Source organism: Elaeis guineensis, chromosome 14 (assembly GCF_000442705.2).
Source record: "Elaeis guineensis isolate ETL-2024a chromosome 14, EG11, whole genome shotgun sequence".
NCBI lineage: Eukaryota > Viridiplantae > Streptophyta > Magnoliopsida > Arecales > Arecaceae > Elaeis > Elaeis guineensis.
Genome location: NC_026006.2, coordinates 68600676 through 68614986, shown reverse-complemented (window position 1 = coordinate 68614986; position 14311 = coordinate 68600676). Strand labels below are relative to the sequence as shown.

General features: G+C 40.0%; 2 protein-coding genes and 1 pseudogene across 10 annotated transcripts; 2 read left to right on the top strand and 1 right to left on the bottom strand.

Annotated features, from left to right (window-relative positions):
• Positions 1 to 1336: 1336 nt before the first annotated feature.
• On the bottom strand, positions 1337 to 11165 carry LOC105056911 (uncharacterized). Of its 9 annotated transcripts, none has more exons than XM_073248338.1 (4): positions 9172 to 11165; positions 7331 to 7447; positions 6313 to 6518; positions 1337 to 2428 (listed from the first exon to the last, which is right to left on the bottom strand). In XM_073248338.1, exon 1 carries the CDS (start codon positions 10986 to 10988, stop codon positions 9243 to 9245), a length of 1746 nt encoding a protein of 581 aa, XP_073104439.1. In that variant the 5' UTR covers positions 10989 to 11165; the 3' UTR covers positions 1337 to 2428; positions 6313 to 6518; positions 7331 to 7447; positions 9172 to 9242. The 9 variants fall into 9 exon arrangements, with proteins under 9 accessions (XP_073104439.1, XP_010937580.1, XP_029123936.1 ...); XM_010939278.4 differs by having other exon boundaries at positions 6313 to 6461; XM_029268103.2 differs by having other exon boundaries at positions 6313 to 6452.
• Positions 1493 to 2598, top strand: LOC105056912 (thaumatin-like protein). The gene is made up of 2 exons (XM_019854954.3): positions 1493 to 1669; positions 1763 to 2598. The coding sequence occupies exons 1-2, from the start codon at positions 1609 to 1611 to the stop codon at positions 2437 to 2439; spliced, it is 738 nt and encodes a 245-aa protein (XP_019710513.1). The 5' UTR covers positions 1493 to 1608; the 3' UTR covers positions 2440 to 2598.
• On the top strand, positions 11033 to 13846 carry LOC109506585 (pentatricopeptide repeat-containing protein At5g59600-like; annotated as a pseudogene).
• The last annotated feature ends 465 nt before the right edge of the window (positions 13847 to 14311 follow it).

Sequence of the window (14311 nt, the reverse complement as noted above, 5' to 3'; positions counted from 1 at the left end):
AGTATTTCTTAAGATATTCACTATTTTATATTTTATGAAAAAAATAAGATAATTTTATGAGATTTAAAATTTTGATAGATGAAAATTATGGTGCTAGTGCTATGGATAAAAAATGATTTTTTTTATTTTTAAAAATAATGAAAGAATTTTTTTATTTATATTTTATCTTTTTTTGGGTAAAATATTTGTATTTTATCTAAAAAATAATTTGAGACATAGGAAATAAAAATAGTAGGACTAAACATATTTCTATTTTGATTTTTGTGATTTTATTTTAAAAAAATAAAGAATAAAGGATAAGAATGATGCCAAACAAGTCCTTGAGCTATTTATTTTTCTTATCACTTGGACTTTATTCCGACAATGATAACAACAGCATAATGGGCACAGAATGATGGTTAGGGAATTTACTTAATGTGGTATAAACTGTACAAGTTTTGTTGAGCGTTGAAAATCTCTCCGTTGTAGGTTCCACGAGATCCAGCTTCTTTGCAGTAGGATGAAGCTCCTAAATGATTGCTCTTGCATTTTCACCATCAGAAGGACCAGCCAGTATAAAAACAATATTTCTATTATTGCTCATATTTTCATCTTTTAAAATTAATAGGCTCAAACTAGATGTGTAGGTTTGGCGAGCACTAGGGTCCACTGCCCCTTTGCTAAAATCTTGCTTTCGGGAGAAATATAGGGTTTGATTTGTAGTTCTCAAATTAGATATTTGGATGGATTCTGTATCTGGTACTCTGTCTTCAGAGGTCCAGATCAATGCGGTATGATTTTTAGTCCGAACAGCTAACTCGGGCACTGGTTAAAGGATTAAACTCATCAGTAAGGATGCGCTTCTAACGGTGGTCATACCATTCATTTCTTCCACCCCCAACCCAAAACAAAAAGAAATTACATCCATAATGATCGTGACTTCGTTATTGTGTGCAAAATATGGGGAGAAAATTATTGTAGAACTCTTTGAATATTCTCTTAAGCAATGTAATGTGAATGAATGGAGTATACTTTCCACGGTGTATAGGCCCGCTGCTTTGCTACGTCCCAGTTCGGTGTGGAAGATTCATGCCCGTTGCCATTGGCATAGCAAACAGCTTTGGTCTACATCCATCCCCAAAAAGATGTCTCCGAACATCAATTGTCTGACCTTTTATTCTCTTGGTGACGTTGGCAATCACATGTTTAAAGGAAAAGACAGCCCAGATCCAGATAAAGCAAGGGCCAAAGATTATGATCATGGGTTGGGTTCCCCACCTAAGATAGTTAACTCCAAAGTAGCAAGGACACCTCTAGAAGAAGGAATTAAGGAAAGCAAAAGGAGACTATAAATATATAAATAAATAAATATATAGATAAAGATAGATAGATAGATAGATAAAATGAAGCTATATCTTAAGAGCACGTAGTGTCCCAGCACTTCTCAGCAGTCAGCCCCCTTCAAAAGCCGTTACAAGTGGTTGCGGCACACTTCATGGCAACGAAGTTCTAGGAAGCCACTACCCCCACTCCCCCGTCTCTTTGCTCTTCCAAACATCACATATAGCACCCCAAAAAAGCCAACCGACAGCACTGAGCCAACATCAAAAACCCAATAGACCGGGAAGGATGCCAACTCACAAACTAAATCTTTTCTTCCTCTGTCTCTGCTTGTCGATCACGCTATCATGTAAGATCAAATGTAAACCGAACAATCCTAGTATTCTTAATTTGCTGACAAGGGAATCTGAATTCCTCCTTCTGCACCTCTCCTTTCTTGCAGGTGAGATCCAACTCATACTGGTTAACAATTGCAACCACAGCGTGTGGCCTGGGACACTCGGCAATGCAGGGCAACCGACCCCAGAAGATGGAGGCTTCCATCTTGATGCGTTCGAGGAGACATTCTTCGATGTGCCTCCCGGCTGGTCTGGGAGGATATGGGCCAGAAAAGGCTGCTGCTTTGACAAACAAGGCAAGGGCTCCTGCGACACGGGGGATTGCGGCGGGCGACTCCATTGCCAGGGCATGAGTGGAGCACCACCAGCCACCGTTGTTGAGATGACCTTTGGCACCACCAGATCACCACTGCACTACTATGATGTGAGCTTGGTGGATGGCTTCAATCTTCCAGTTACAATGAAACCAATCGGGGGAGGAATCGGGTGCGGTGTGGCAGGATGCGAGGTGGACCTGAACGTCTGCTGCCCTTTCAAGTTTGAGGAGAGGCGGCAAGGGAAGGTGGTTGGGTGTAAGAGTGCATGCCTGGCTCTGAAGACGGACAAGTATTGCTGCACCGGGGATTACAGTTCCCCAAGGAGCTGCAAGCCAACACTTTTCTCCCACATCTTCAAGTCCATATGCCCCCACGCATACAGCTTTGCCTATGATGACCCCACGAGCTTGAGAACATGCAGGGCATCACGATATCTCATTACCTTCTGCCCTCCTGCAAGGTAAAGGCATGGGGATTAATATCCGTGTTTGCATCTGAACAGTAATAATAGTCACATGTGCCTTTCAAGTTCTATCTATTTTGTAATCAGGTTTTCTAGGAATGCTGGTCTTCTGTGTTCATGTATTGTATGATTGCACATGTAAAGTTTCTGCCAATAATTGACTGGGGAAATAAAAGAAATTTATGTATTGCATGTTTGCACGTATGGCTGTCAATTGACCGGGAAGAGAGGAAAAAACCTAGAATGCTTACACGAAGTACAGGCCACAGATTCAGGTCCAGAAGATGGCAGAGAGAAGACCACAAAAGAGTCAGTTTAGAAAGTGCCAAACACGATACATGAGAAGCAATTGTAAGATATGATCTATAAAACTAGATGCAGATCAAAGGGATGAGATGTGCTATTGATGTTTTTGGGGGTAATTTCTTTTATGGGAAGTACTCGTTAACAATTAAATGATATGTAGAAATAAGATGCATGTGCCAATGATACTCAGGTAGATAGCCATGCAACAACCATGCAATCCTTACTTGCCCAGGCTGATTTATCTGATAATAGGGGCAAAGGTAAAGCACTTTAGCACAGCAGAAATTTATGTCACTCCACAAGATATGCATAAACCACCAAGAGCACATAAGCTTGAGGCTCACTTAATCATGTCTAAGACATCACTGACATATGAAACACAAACATCACATAACTAGTAACTCGAATATGCATATGCTACAAAGAAGACCCGATTAACATGTAAGGCCAACATAATATTGTCGAAGGCACACCGTGCTAATGTATTTATTGTTAGATGTGTGCCCTAGATGCCAGATTGGTTGACAGATTTCTGTACAAATGTAAGGACAAATTTGTAATTTTGACTATAAATAAATAAAAAGGTTATTCTACTATCACATTGTGTACATTATGTCTGTGATACATCCTCTGAGTTAGTAGAAATATTAATTCATATTTTCAAGAGTTGAAAATTTAAGGCATGAATTTACATAACTAACTCATAAACAGCTCCTGACCATAGGATCATCACAAGGATGGTGATCGATCCGAAAGGTTGGTGTACGATCGCTTCCTTAGAGTAGATGTGTCATGAGTTTACGGTGTGGAGACACCGAAGCGAGAGTACAGATATTCGTTGAGAACGAGAGTACTGAGCGTGACCACCTCGAGCAGTCATAAGAAAATCTACCTTCTCGTCGATGACTAGCTCGATGCTGCAGCTGTGTGTCTAGTTCTATGACCTGAGGTACATCGACAGTTCACCTTGAGTGTGTTATAGTTTGACTACACCATAACTCGATCTCCTAGCCATTTGGAATCCTGAGGTGTATGTTGGCTGTAGCATATTCATTGTAGGAACCAGATCGCACCAAGAAGGGATCTATCAACCTTGGTAGATGAGAGGAGTAGTCCTATGATGATCGAAAGATTGAGTCCTTAAGCCCATGGCCATGACAGAGTGAAATAATGGAAAAGAGTTTTCTATTAAGATTTCACATCGGACTTGGATCGATCGATTGATTCATATGACTGATGTTGGGTTTGACGAGTTCACCTTAATCCTAATTCAGTCGGGACTCATGATAGAAGAACTCAATCACACAGGTAGCTGCACCAAGAGATTCGTCTTTATTTATGATGGGTTGCCACCATATATGCTAAGTGTCACTGGTGGATTTTGGGAGCAATTAGAATGATTTTGATGATCGATCATTCTAATTGTCTGAATCAGAAGAGTTCTGATCCATTGAAAGGAGTTTCGATGATGTCGATGATGAGATCACGACATGTCTCATTACCATACGGAAATGAACTTAACTGGATCACACAAACAAGAGTTAGGGTCTAGATATCATCAATTGAGCTAGCCCAGTTTGATTGATTTGGATTAGATCCAATTAGGTTCAAGAAAATCATGCTAGCACACGATTGAGCCTAACTTTCTCCTCATGTAATCTTTTCTATCTCGACTGAGCCAAATGTGATTTGACTCATCCAGAGAACCTTGAGAAGGTTTCTCTCAGTCTGACTGGAGCCAGTCCATCTCAAAAAGGATTTGTCTAATTCATGAGATGAATTTAAGACAACACCTGCTAATTTCTGTCACCTGCCATTTTCGTTTTAGGACATTGATCAAACGTTGACCCATGGATCTTGGACTGAAGGTCACTTGGCAAGAGGTCATTGGAGAGTTTTTGTGGAGTGTCCACCTGTTAAATTAGCCCTCAAAGTGGGCGCTATATTCAAATTGGGCATGCGCCCCAAGTGGATAAGGATAGAATCCCATGAGATGAGGACTCTGATCCCTTGATCAACTTGGACTGTGGGGCGCAAATCTCACTGTGCTTATCCAGTGTTGGTGCCAACAGTAGGAGGGATTGTGGGGATTCTTATCTGATATGATCAGATGACATCACTCCACCAATCAGAATTTTTTCAGAATTAATTGAAATTTTCTGATTGGTCAAATGATATGGCACTGCATGGTGCAGCAGAGTCTATTTAAACCCCGTCTGCGCCTAGGGTTGAGAGACTCTGCTCAATAACCAGCAAAAGCCTGAATCCTCTCCACTTCTCCATGCCCCCTCTGCTCCTCTCCTTCCCCTCTTCACGTCCAAGAGGTTGGACGTCCATCTGGTGCTTGTCCAAGGTGTGGTCGCTTCCTGATTAGATTCAGAAGGCTGCAAAGATTTGTCGAGAAGCTGCTGTCCCAGCTTCAGAAGATCTTTTGAAGATTTTCCAGATCAGATCCAGATCTGATTTTTGGAGCAAAGATTCACGAGGAGAAGACGATCCAAATCCTGCTCGAGTGGATACCGGTAGAGGCCAGGCGACTGCGTGGCTATTTTAGAGCCTCGGGCATTGCTGCGATCATCTACAGGATAATCTAGTTATCCTAGAGGTATTTCTCTATTCCTCATGTTTCCAGATTTAATTTTAGATTTAATATCAGATAATAGAAATTAGATCTGAAATATCGTAGGATAATTTTTTTTGAAATATTCCGTCCTAGATCTCATTAGATCTGAAAGATCCTACAAAGAAAAAGCCGATTTTTCCTTCATTTATAGCATAAGAAATACTTCAGTCCATTTAATTAATGATAAGGTTCATTTTCAATCAAGTCCCTAATTCTAACAGATCAGCATATGCTATGATGACCATGAGTATGATTATGTACAATCAGATGAGTGGTGAAGGTTCTTGGTTTCAAATAATCAATAATTTGTGAAGGTTAATCCCTTTCAGGATGGAGGATACTGGACAGACTAACAAGCCTGAGCTGCAGACCAATGTAACCAATTTAGTACGACAGAGAAAAATGGTCCTAAAAGTTGTTGCTCCAGGTAATTCCAGATGTGCTGGGAAACATTTGCCAGAAGGTGAAATGTGCAGATGGCTGACACTTGTGGTTGTTAAGTCACTCTATTTCAATTACCAATTTACAAATTCCCAGCCAAATATTTCAGAATTTGAGCACAAAGGATCCCTAAGGACTTTCCATCAGAAAGATGATTGGCAATAGGGAGACCGAACCATCGAAAATGCTATGATGAAGACAAGTACCATACTATTTGCTTCAACAATTTATATTTATCAACTTTGAATTTTCAATATGAAATATCAGGGAAGCTGTTTCTAATGGCATTCGATCTAAAGCATGGCATAGCAAGTCTCTTAGATGCAACGCTGATGGTGAACAGATTTAGTTGTTTCATATGTATGAACACAAGATTATAAACCTTTTATTTGCTAAACTTTTGATAACTGACTGGTGGTCAAAAACAATGTACAGCAGTTTTGCAAAGATTTTAAGAAAGAAAATCATTCATGAAGTGGATGCAAAGTAGAGCGTAGATTATACCTTCTTCAATCATTTTGTAAGTTGCATGAATTTGTTGACATGCTTTATTCAGCTGACTGATGTAAGTCAAGTTCGATCAGAAGGCAAGACTTTAGCCTCGGCAATAATGACAAGAGCAATCCATTTGTACAAAGAACATCCTACATGCACTGTTCACTTTGGATGAGCTCTAGATGACCATGAGTCACTTAGAACTTAATGCAGTACTAACAAGAAATAAAGTATCACAATTATCACTATACAGCTGAGACTGAAGTAAATCAAGTTCAATCAAAAAGACTTTAACCTCATATATGTCTGCAGCAATAATGACAGGAGCAATCTAATGACAGCAATTATTTGTACAAAGAACATCCAATTTTCATTTTGGATGTGGTCAAAATGACAATCACTTGGAAGCCTATGTGGTAATGACAAAAAATAGAGACAATCACAATTATCATTGTTCAATAACTCGATCTGTTAATCATGATATCATCTATATTTTGTGGAATGTGGAACATGGTCGAAGTATCATACATTAGTTGATAGGTACAATGTTGACTTTGTTGAATGCACCATATCCAACATTACGACTTTGCAATTAGAGTTTGTGGCCCATACCTTGTATGGTTGGTCCAATTCCCTAATATGCATACCTTATGATGCAAAAAAATGGATTACACAGACCTACAACTGATGTCTCAGTTCTAGGACATGTGCAAAAGAAAATGAGAACACAACAGGGAGAAATTTTAAAAATAAAAGCTACGTTATGAGAAAATAGTTACTGTAGCATTAAGCTCTTTTTTACATTTCATGGTTCCAGAATACATCTGTTTCTAATCAAGTAAATATGTTTTATTAAATGCTTTAAAAAGGACATGTTTTCAACTTCCATATGGTAGTAAATATAAGTCAGTCTGTTGCTTCTGTGAAACTGAATACTTTTTCCTTTTCAAACTGAAATGACTTTCAAAAACTATATTAAAATCTTGTATAAGAACTATATGAAACAAAAAGAGGGAACTTGTATCACCTTAAATCTCTTTGTAATAACTGCAGAAATTGGCCCAGCATCTTCATCAACTGCCTCATAATTAAACATACAATTCCTATGACCCTGGCAAGGTTGCTTCACTCTGCACCTACTCGTCTACATATCAAAAGCATTCTATAATATAGTAACAAAAACTTGCCTATACATATTATATATCAGATGTAATATAAAATTATGTATAGCAGGTAAGTAGACTCTATAGCTGCAGCAGCAGAAGCAGCAACAACAATCTTTAGAGAAATTTTATCTTGCCCAGGAGAAACAAAATAACCAGGCATGATGTCAATGTCAGCATTGCAAAATGCATTACTGAACCCAGGTCTCCTTCCTCCCACAGTTTATTCTCAAGAGTATCCACTGACCTGAAAATAGGACAGGCACATATGCCATGTCATAGAAGGATAGGCTAACCAACCATGCAACTTATATCCAGAGAATAGATATTCTTGGCTCAACAAACAACAATAAAGCCTTATCCTACTGATATGGCTTTGGCAATGGAAACCATCTTTAAGGAAGGATATATGAAAGGATTGAGAAGAACTTTGCAACCATTGTCAACTTGATGTCAACCCAACTGTGTATTGGACCAAAAGATTTTTGTATTCTTTCTTTTGACATAGAATTCAACTTGAACAGCTAGAACACCTCAATTCTCAAATGAAAAATCAAGACTGCCATATTAATTGACTTCTTAATAATTATGATATAAATATGACCCGAGTCTTTAATTTTAATAAACCAACACATTTGCTTTTGTCTACCTTTATTAGTTTCACTCGTAATCTGCTCACACAACTAAACTACATTCCAGTTTACTTTTGGAGGTCCAACTGTAACTAGAAGAAAAGAGAAAAAAAGGGTTCTGATTATGACGCGCTTTTGATCGCTAATTGAGATGACACTATCAAGACAAAAAAAGAAAAAAAAATCCACAAGAAGAATTATCAAAAAATCCCAATCAAAATGTCAACTATTGGCTTCCAAGAAATACCACAATTACAGAACGTTGGACTCAAGATAAAGGTGTATACAATACTTGTTCACCGAAAAGGAATATTTGATGCAGGTGTTGCTGAGTGGTCTACCAAATTTCTTAATTAAATGCACTATAACATTTCTTATTTTTCAAGAAATGCATAATGTTGTTCAATAACTGGTAAAATCTAACAACATATAGTAGCATGTATGAGAAACATCCAATGCCTAACCCAGTAAACAGATTTCATGTAAAATTCATTCGCTACTATCAGTAACTTTCATAATAGCAAGCAAACTAAATGGAGACATAGTGCTTGAATTCAAGAATTTATCATGATTTATGATTCCAACCAATGGTGACACATCATATATCAGAGAGAAAAAGTATTGTATAAGAAGTCTGAATCAAAAGCCAGCGAATGACTAAATGCAGGTATAGGAGGAGAAAAATGGTTCTCTTAAAGATATATAATGTGGGAGCTCCAGGAAGGTTCATCATAGCATAACACCGATACTTGCTTTTCTCTGTACAAGTTTTTGCCATCATAAAATGCACGGTACATGGATTTGAATAATAATAAGACACGAAACAGCATAGTGATAATTGAATTACGGCTAGTTCTCGTGATTATTGCAGCAATATTAGATGCTTGACAATGGAAGAAATGCAGGTAACATCTATCATCAAATCCAGCGAAGGCTGTTGTATGTTGCATGTAACATGCTGATCCAAGGGAATGAACATTGGAACAGAGACATGCACTGTCAAATCTGGTAAAACAGAAGGGCAGAAGAGTTTCCACATTATACTGATAAACAAAGTAGAAAAAGAAAATTACCTCCCATATGTTCACGTTCTCCAATGAAAAGGAAATGTTAGATTAAACGAATCCAACATCCAGCAAGAGTTTTAACTCCTCTGAAGCATTTTGTCCAGAACAAGACAGACTTGATAAATATCTGTGCTTCGACAATAACCCTCCCTGCAAAATGCCCTGATTGTTGTTTCAAAGATAAGGACATCTGGAAAAAAACCCTGCCTCTCCAATCCTTTACATAGGTTGAGCATTTCTTTGAGTCTTCTACTCCTAATCAGCCTATAAGTTAGAGATAGAACAAGATCTTTAGAATAGCCATATTCCAGAGATCTGAAGAAACAATTAGTAGCCTCCGAATACTTTCCTTGTCTACAAAGGCCATTAATCAAAATTTTGTAAGTGATTGCATCTGGTGTAATCTTCTGAACATCCATGTTAGAAAAAAGATGCTGAACCTCATTTATCTTTCCCTCAAGATAAAACCAATGAATCATCGTGTTATATGTCACCACATCTGGAATGAACCCTCTGCTGCTAACCAAACATTCTGCTTTGCGAAATTTTCCACCTATGCATAGGCTACGAATCACAATGTTAAATGTTTGAGTATTTGGGGAGATACCTTTTTTAAACATGTCACTCAAGAGCTTAAGAACAGCTGACCATGTCCCAATCTCACATAGCCTGCTCATCACAGTGTTGTAACCAACCACACCAACATCCCATTCCAGTTCAGAGCTCCTCTCCAACAAGCATTTGGCCTCCCAAACTTTTGAATCACGACAAAGGCAATCAAGAAGGATATTCAAAGTGACTACAGTGGGAGACAATCCATTCCCCAGCATAACTTCCAATTTCTGGAATGCTTCTTTAGCCTTGTGGCTCTTACAAAGGCCATTGATATACGTGTTATAGGTGATCGCATTAGGCTTCCAACCCTTTAACTCACTTTCTCGGAGAACCTTCTCAACCTCATCAAAGCTCCCCACTTTGCAAAGTGCATCGATCAATATATTGTAGGTCACACAATTCGGAGGGCAGCCGACACTCTCCATAGTGGCCATCAAACTTTTAGCCTCTTCAATTCTTCCTTCACGGCAATAACCTTGCACAATGGGCGTATAAGTGTGGACGGTGGGCGAGCATTTCTCCTCCAGCATCCAATCTAAAACACCCAAGGCCTCCCTAATTCTCCCTTCCCTACAAAGACCTGCAATCAATGTCGAGTATGTGGTGGTGTCAGGACTGTACCCACAACCCTTCATCCTCAGAAGGACCTCATAGGCCAGATCGAATCGTCTCGCATACCAAGCATGCATCTTTATGAGAATGTTATAGGAGGAAACATTGGGCCTTAGCCCCGACAAGATCATCTCCTCAAATATTGCTTCGGCTTCTTCCAGACGCTCCGCCATAACCAGGGCGTTGATGACCGTGTTGTAACAGAGAACATTCGGATGGCACTTGGATTCTTTCATCTCGCGGAAGAGGCGGAGGACTTCATCCACCTCGCCGACCTGGCCGAAGGCCCCCATCAGCCTATTGTAAGCAAGCGCGTGTGGGTGGATAGGTCTGGAGCCGGTCTTTGGAAGGGAAACATGGTCCGATCCCGATAATTTCTTCACGGCTTTGAAGAACCGAGCATGCAGTTCTTGGCTAGAGGGTTCAAGAATCTTTTCAGCAGCAGAGGATTCCGACGGGGAGCAGGAAGTGGTGGCGTTTTCATCGACCGGCGACGGCGGCCGTATCCAGTCGAGGGCTTCGGAAGCCATAGCTCGACTCCCAGACAGGCTCCGACGGCGGTTCCTCTTTGAGTACACGACATGGCCACCATTCATCAAGAACTCCACGGCCTTGAGGGTGGTTCTTGCGGCAGTTACCAATGGCGGAAGAGGAGATCAACAACCCCAGCGCTTCCAGATTTCAGCAGGGTTTCTTGCTCCCAATTTCGAACGGTCCAAAGGAACCTTTTTCCGGCCGCCCAAGTTTCAATTCGATAACCCTAGAATCTAACTGCCGCTATGATACTTATGAGACAGAATCTCATACGAAAGTGTGCATATAAACTTTTATGCGGAAATTACTTTTCTGCCGTCCAATGCGGGATATAATATGGGGATGTCTAAAGAATATCTCGGCCGTTGGATCACCCAGATCAGCCATCCCCGCCCGGCCAAGGTCCCCACGAAGAGCCCTTCCATGACTTCCCCCGACTTCTCAAATCAAGGAAGGCCGCAGACCCGACCCTTACGTCCTCCGTCCTTCCTAGTGTTATCCGAGCCTGTGCCAAACTCTCTGATCTAGGTCCTGAAGAGTGGTACGCGATTTGTTCACTCGCTCGCTGCTCGATTCTGATGCTTCCATTGTGCTTTGATCGATATGTGCTCCAAACACGGTCAACTTACACAGTGCTCGGAGGGTGTTTGACAGAACGGCTGAGAAGGATCTCGGGCTATCCCCATGGAAGCCTAGCAGAAAGTGCCATGGTCTTGTTCTAAAGATGAGATCTTTAGGGGTAAAACCAGATTTAATGACATGCAATACAATGATTTCTGGGTTCTCTCGAACGGGCAATGATGAGATGGCCATGGATCTGTTCAGATCAATGCAGGTTGATGGAGTTGAGCCTGATGTTGTTTCCTGGACTGCAATTAAATCTGGTTTTGTGCTCAATTTCAAGTATGACAAGGCCTTCGGAATGTTCAGGCAAATGGTAGCAGTTGCAGGAATGAGGCCAAGCTGAGTCACAATTAGCAGTCCTATGCCAGCTTGTGCCAATGTTGTGGACTTGAGACATGGAAAAGAGATTCATGGTCATGCTGTGGTAACAGGATTGGACCAAGATTTGTTCATAGGTAGTGCTCGTTGACGTGTATGCCAAGTGTGGGCTTATATTCGAAGCAGTCAGTACTTTTCATCAGATGTGAGAGAGTAGCATTGTGTCATGGAATTCTATGATTTTCAGATACTCAAACCATGGGTAATGTGACAGTGCAATCAGGGTCAAAATGAGCGTGTAAGACCTGCCCATCTTACATTTATTGTAGTCCTTACATCTTGTTGTCATGCTGGATTGACAAACTAGGGAAGAGTTTATTCAATTTGACGCAAGAAGAACTTGGGATGGTCCAGATTGGAGCATTAGCTTGCATGGTGCATTTGCTTGGCAGAGCTGGGAAGCTTGGGAGGCTTATGATCTCATCAAGGCATGCCCATGGAGCCAGATTCTTTTATGGGAAGCATTATTAGAGGCTTGCCCAAGTCCTGGCAAGATTGAGCTTGCTAAGATGGTGGCTTTGCATTCATCTAAGCTCGAGCCAGAAAGTGCAGGAGGTTATGTGCTATAATGGAACATAATTGTTGCTGAGAGGGAGGCAGATGCTATCAAGATGAAGAAATTGATGAAGAAACGAGACTCGAAAAAGTTTCTTTGTTGCAGCTGGACTGCAAACTGCCTAAGTGAAATGGTAGTAGACAGAGAAACTCTGGTTTCATGTACTCCATAAGCACATTAGCACAGATTTGCATGCATTTGGAGAAAGCTGCATGTTCATTTTAATTCTTGGTCATATTTCTTTGTGCAATGTTTGATCTCATGGAGGATTGATTCCCTTGGAGCCAATGCAGAGGAGAGGTCTTCTTATGATGCCAAAAAAGAATATAAACAGGAAGATCTTCAAGAATGATATATGAAAATCAGTAAAAACAAGGCAAAGAAATATGTCAAAGGAGTCAGTTCGGTTTGGATCTGTGCCAATGCATGAAGGTTCAGAAATGTTTCATAAATAGATGAAGGTTCAGTGCTCTTTATGTGGCATCTCAGCAACTTGTGAAATAACAGCATGTGCAAAAGCATAGCAAAGGGATGCATGAAAAGACTAGCATGGCACCTCTTAGTGGGCTTGAAGAAATATCTCAACTTTGTACAGAGAAACATAACAAAAGAGGGCAAAATCTTCGGAGAGACTGTGGCAACCTCCATCAATGCAATGAAGAAATGGGTTCAACAACCTGCTATAGAGGGCCTAACTGCAAGCTTGAGCAGGAACCTCAGGAAGTAAAGAATTGCTGCCTTTAGGTGGACCCAAATGAAAGACGAAGAAAATAATAGTCCCCAAGCTTGCTTAGCCAGCTTCCTGTGGTGTCTCGACCTTGAATTGAAACATTGTGCTTCAAGGCATCCTACAATGAATTCAAAAGGTCATCATTCATTAGAGTGACTATGAAGGCATTGTAATTTACATTTAAAAAAAAAAAAAGGTACAAAACTGTGAGTTCTCTCTGCAAGTACGTTTGATGATGAACGGCATTGAAGTAAAAGCGGCAACAGGTGGAAGAAAATTAAATTATAAAATCACTGCAGAAGTGCAAACTTGCTGCCTCAACAGTCCTTCGGACTTCCACTGAAGTAGAAATAGGCAGTGACATCAAGTGGCCTCCAAGGATATGAATGAATATATCTGGCTTCTTAGCATCAGAAATTATAGCAGGCAGATGCATTAATTTATGATAACCTGCCCTATCTTTCTTTTTTACCTTTTCATCATGTAAAGCCTTACCAGTTCAAAGAAGTGAAATATTGGATCAGTTAAATGGCCTAGATTTGTTTATTTTTATGTAATTTAATCTAGAATGCATATTAAGGTATAACATTTCACTACTCAGTTCAGGTCTCTGCAGGATACTGGTGCATGCTTCTGTTCAGTAGTAAGATATTAAAAATATGCATTTCTGTTGGGATGGCTATCACTAACAGGTTGAAAATTCTATATAGCAAAAAGTTGTTGACATTATATGTTTGGCTCTTGGCATGGTCGGGGACCTTATTTCTCTATCTTCAATAAAAACCAGATTTAATTTTTGAAGTTATACAATTTTTTTTGTTTTTAATAATGACCTTTGTAGTCATATTTTATCTTTCTAGAATAACTAATAGCTGTATCCTATTGTATGAGACCGTCAACTACCTGAAAGGTACCCAAGATCCCCAATATCTGTTCTAGTTTTCTATGTCTTCATCTTTCTTGTCTTCCTTTCACTGATTTGGAACCTACTGGAATATTCCTAACAACTTGGTGCTGCAGATCATTTATTTGCCTTGTTCAATTCCACTAATTCATCTGTAATTAGCTTTGAATGAGTGTGCTCTTTTCTTTTCAGA